The sequence below is a fragment of the Osmerus mordax genome, chromosome 3 (genome assembly GCF_038355195.1).
Source record: "Osmerus mordax isolate fOsmMor3 chromosome 3, fOsmMor3.pri, whole genome shotgun sequence".
NCBI classification, from domain to species: domain Eukaryota; kingdom Metazoa; phylum Chordata; class Actinopteri; order Osmeriformes; family Osmeridae; genus Osmerus; species Osmerus mordax.
Genome location: NC_090052.1, coordinates 3451593 through 3456312, shown reverse-complemented (window position 1 = coordinate 3456312; position 4720 = coordinate 3451593). Strand labels below are relative to the sequence as shown.

The following is a 4720-nucleotide window of genomic DNA, read 5'->3' as shown; positions in this document are numbered from 1 at the left end:
TTGTGCTAACCAGCATGGCTGACGAAGCAGAAAGAGATACAGAGATAAATAGAGATGATGCACTCGAACCTTCGAGTACTAATGATAATAACGATCATATTAATGTGGGCGAACATGATGTCCCAGTGAAGACCTTCAAGGATTTAGTAAGTTGTCCGATTCAGAAGTCACACACTAGAATGAACGAAAAACACTACCTGCCAAAAAGTGTTGCTAGCTAGCTACTGTAGTTCTTTAAACCTAGCTACCGTATGTATCTTGGGTATGGTTTGGAACCAGGAATTTGGTTTTAATTGTGGATTTGGAGAAACCACCGTCCTTTTGTCATTAAATACTATTTACATTTTAACTAGCAAACGTCTTCCCCGATCTAAGGAACTACATTGTTTACATGCATGGCTACAGAGGCATCGCAGTACAACATCTGCATAGACTGTTTCTTGGGCTCAGTACCATGCGTGTCCGAGCCTGCATTTTGGGTACAACTTGTTATATTCACAGGGTGTGACGGAAGTGCTGTGTGAAGCCTGTGACCAGCTGGGATGGAAGACTCCTACGAAGATCCAGGTGGAGGCCATTCCGGTAGCACTGCAGGGTGAGAACGATAGCTAAAGAAGTAGTTTATAACTGCCATTTAAAGGCGGGTCTGTGGAGTATCGTTGACGATAAAGTTCTACCGCCGTTTTATGTTTTATTTATTTATAAACATGCAGTATTCTCTCACCACTCTCTCTTTTCCTTACATCTCTAATTTATACTTTGGTTTGTTCGCCCCTCGCCACAGGGCGCGATGTGATAGGTCTGGCAGAGACGGGTTCAGGGAAGACGGGAGCTTTCGCCCTGCCCATCCTGCAGTCCCTCCTGTCGTCTGCCCAGCGGCTGCACACACTGGTCCTCACCCCCACCAGAGAGCTGGCTTTCCAGATTGCAGAGCAGTTTGAAGCCCTGGGCTCCAGCATTGGGGTCAAGTGTGGTATGTCAAATAGACACACAAACACACACACATCACTGTGGACCTGGATAAGACCCCCCAACATACACACACATTCATGTTTGAGGTCCAGGACCACTGCATCAATGTAACAGACATGGATCACATTTGTAGAACAGTTAAATACCTTAACCTGCGACCAATAATGGCTTGTACATATAAATGTGCCTTATATTGTGAATGTATATTTAAGGAAATGCTGTTGACCCTCTGTCATTCTTCTTTTACAGCTGTCATCGTAGGAGGAATCGACATGATGTCTCAGTCCCTGGTATTGGCCAAGAAACCGCACATCGTCATTGGTGAGTAACAGCACCCAATCCCAATTGACTTTACAACACAGTGATTGATGGCATCACCGTGAAATCCAAAACATGCATTTGTGAGCTGTTGAGGTTGTAGGAATTAATGAATGTCAAGGGGTAAACACTCACTGTTTGCATTTCTAGTATCCGTGACTCATGTAGCTTTCTGGTGCTTAAGTAGCGTTGATTTTGCATTTGCAGCCACACCAGGAAGACTGATTGACCACATGGAGAACACCAAGGGCTTCTCCCTCCGAGCACTGAAGTTTCTGGTCATGGACGAAGCCGACCGCATCCTCAACATGGACTTTGAGACTGAGGTAAGGGTTCGGGGGTCAAAAACCAGCATAACTCCATTAAACAACGCCACATTCTGACTTTGGGTTTGTAAATACCGTCTTTGAGTTGGCCGTAGCTGTGGAGAAACGGCGGTGTTAGCTGAACAGTCTCTTCCTCTCCCACTCCCAGGTTGATAAGATCCTGAAAGTTATTCCCAGAGACAGACGCACGTACCTTTTCTCCGCTACCATGACCAAAAAGGTATCGCGATCGGATCAGACATGGCACAAACGCAATAAATCACTTTCTGACAAATATGACAACACATAGAAATACTTTTTCTGAGAGCTACACCATTTGCCCTGTCTCCTTCCCAGTGTGGTATAATCTGATGGTCTGGCAGAATATAACAAGTTTAGTATTCTGGAAACTGACCGGCTCCCGCTCGGTGTTCTCAGGTTCAGAAGCTGGAGCGCGCCGCTCTGAAGGATCCAGTGAAGTGTGCCGTGTCCACCAAGTATTCCACCGTGGAGAAGCTGCAGCAGTATTACGTATTCATCCCCTCCAAGTACAAGGTAAGCATAGCGATGCGGTGGTTTACTGTGTATATTCAGTGAGTGAGTATTCAGCACACATTTAAATGCCTTTTAATAATGTGAGCGGTCTAATGTGTACAAAAGTGTTATATATAAAGTACCCCCCCAAAAAAAGAAAGAAAAGGGCTACGAGGCTCCACAAGTCAGTTTACATTACATTTAGCAGACGCTCTTATCCAGAGCGACTTACAGTAAGTACAGGGACATTCCCCCCGAGGCAAGTAGGTTAAGGTGCCTTGCCCAAGGACACAACGTCATTTTGCATGGCCGGGAATCGAACTGGCAACCTTCAGATTACTAGCCCGATTCCCTAACCGCTCAGCCACCTGACTCCCATGACCTTCATTTTTCCCAGTTAGTTCTGTTCTGAAAACGTTTTGTTTAGTGAATCTGAGTTTATCTCTGGACAGAGATGAGGTTCCACTCTGTGTACATCAGTTTGAGATCCTGTTCGTTGAACCCTCTGTTCTCCGGCAGGACTGCTATCTGGTGTCCATCCTGAACGAGCTGGCTGGCAACTCCTTCATGATCTTCTGCAGCACGTGCAACAACGCCCAGAGGGTGGCGCTGTTGCTCAGGAACCTGGGGATCACCGCCATCCCTCTGCACGGGCAGATGAGCCAGGTGGGGTTGCCCCCGCATCCGAATGAAACACGCCCCACACAGGATAAACCTCCAGCGGGGCCGTGCCGATGCGCACCTAAAGGCTGGGGTCAGTTTGGTTCCCATACTTTTGGATTAATTGTTTACTTGCGTCCCTCGCCAATCAGAATAAACGCCTCGGAGCGCTGAACAAGTTCAAGTCCAAGTCGCGCTCGGTGCTACTGGCGACCGACGTGGCGTCCAGAGGACTGGACATCCCACACGTGGACTGTGTCATCAACTATGACATCCCTACTCATTCCAAGGTAAACCCCTACCCCCTCCTTACCACTAATAACAATAATGATATAGTAGTAATAGTACATTTTATTTGTAATGTGCCTCTATTGCACTCGAAGAGCTACAGTACAATTTGACTTACAGTAATAAAACATATTATTACACGGCTGTTCTTAATGCTGTAGAATGCCCCATTCACTTAAATGGGGCTCCCCAACGTTCTGCGGTCAATTATTTTTCAATAACAGACCGTTGCTATGTATAACTGACCGCTGTCAATTATCGGGAAAATAAGCCCCTTCAGAGCGAAACAAAACCTGTGCTGTTCGTCCTGTCGGGGCTTATTTTCCCGATAATGACCGGCGTTCTACACATTATCCCTTACATAACATATACAATAACAAGATGGTCTTTCAAGCCCCATCCTCTCGCACCTGAAGCCCACTCACTGTTACCATGTTAAATGTTGTCATGTTGACTGTTGCCATGTTGACTGTTTGGGTTTCAGGACTACATCCACAGAGTGGGCAGGACAGCCAGAGCTGGACGGTCTGGAAAATCCATCACGTTTGTCACACAGTAAGAGACCGGAACAATCCCTCAAACCTGCTTTCATTCTTCAGATCCTATTCACCTCACCTTTTTGAAGTATTATTCTCGTTTCCAAAAAAAACGAAATAAAAGGTATTGCGACTACTTGTGGTAGACTGACACGTCATTGGCTTCTTCCAGGTACGACGTGGAGTTGTACCAGCGAATCGAGACGCTGATCGGGAAGAAGCTGCCCGCCTTCCCCACACAGGAAGAGGAAGTGATGATGCTGGTGGAGAGAGTCAGCGAGGCCCAGCGATACGCCAGAATAGTGAGTAGCCAAACGTTGTCGTCCTGGTTCAGGAGATGCCCACCTGCTCCAGGCCTCTTCCAAATGAAGCCCCGTCCTCATTGACTGTGCTTGGAGTGAGCTGTAAGCGGCCCTAGCTTGAATCTGACTCCATGTTGCCCTCATCTGTCGGTTAAATATAATTTGAATACATGTGTATCACTCTTAAGAAAATGTGTTAACATGTCTTACAATAATATTTTACATGCACAGTTGTTACGGATAAATGGTGAACCGTGTAACTTTTCGTTCCGATTAGGATTCAGTAATACCCTATTTTGTAACATTAGTGCTGACAGACCTTAAACAGAGTCTTACTTGATTTACATTTAGTCATTTTTAGCAGACGCTCTTATCCAGATTTACCTGAGAGTAACCTCACACACTCTACTTCCCTTTCCTGTCACTTCACCTCCCAGGAAATGAAAGAACAGGGGGAGAAAAGGAAAAGACCCCGAGGAGACGGAGAGGGGGATGACACCGAGCAGTCCAGCGGCGTGAGGAAGAAAGTGAGAGGAGGTGCTGGTGGAGGAGGAGGCGGAGGAGGAAGGGGAGGCGGCGGAGGAAGAGGAGGCAGAGGAAGAGGAGGAGGAGGAGGAGGAAAAAGTCAGGGGGGAGGAGCATGGAGGGGCGGTCATTGATTGGAGGATTGATCTAGACTGTACATAATCCCATGATGTAATGCTTTCCATGACGCACCTAATAGACAAGCTATTTAATTCCTAAATACCTTCTGTTACCTTAATGTCTGATTCTCATTTGTAATAAAATGTTAGTGTTGTCTCAA

The 4720-nt window shown here is 46.4% G+C and overlaps 1 protein-coding gene across 1 annotated transcript; it reads left to right on the top strand.

Annotated features, from left to right (window-relative positions):
• Positions 1–4720, top strand: ddx47 (DEAD (Asp-Glu-Ala-Asp) box polypeptide 47). Its single transcript, XM_067233829.1, has 12 exons — positions 1–146; positions 502–595; positions 785–973; positions 1222–1293; positions 1498–1616; positions 1765–1836; positions 2034–2150; positions 2649–2795; positions 2942–3079; positions 3562–3632; positions 3786–3915; positions 4353–4720. The coding sequence occupies exons 1-12, from the start codon at positions 15–17 to the stop codon at positions 4572–4574; spliced, it is 1503 nt and encodes a 500-aa protein (XP_067089930.1). The 5' UTR covers positions 1–14; the 3' UTR covers positions 4575–4720.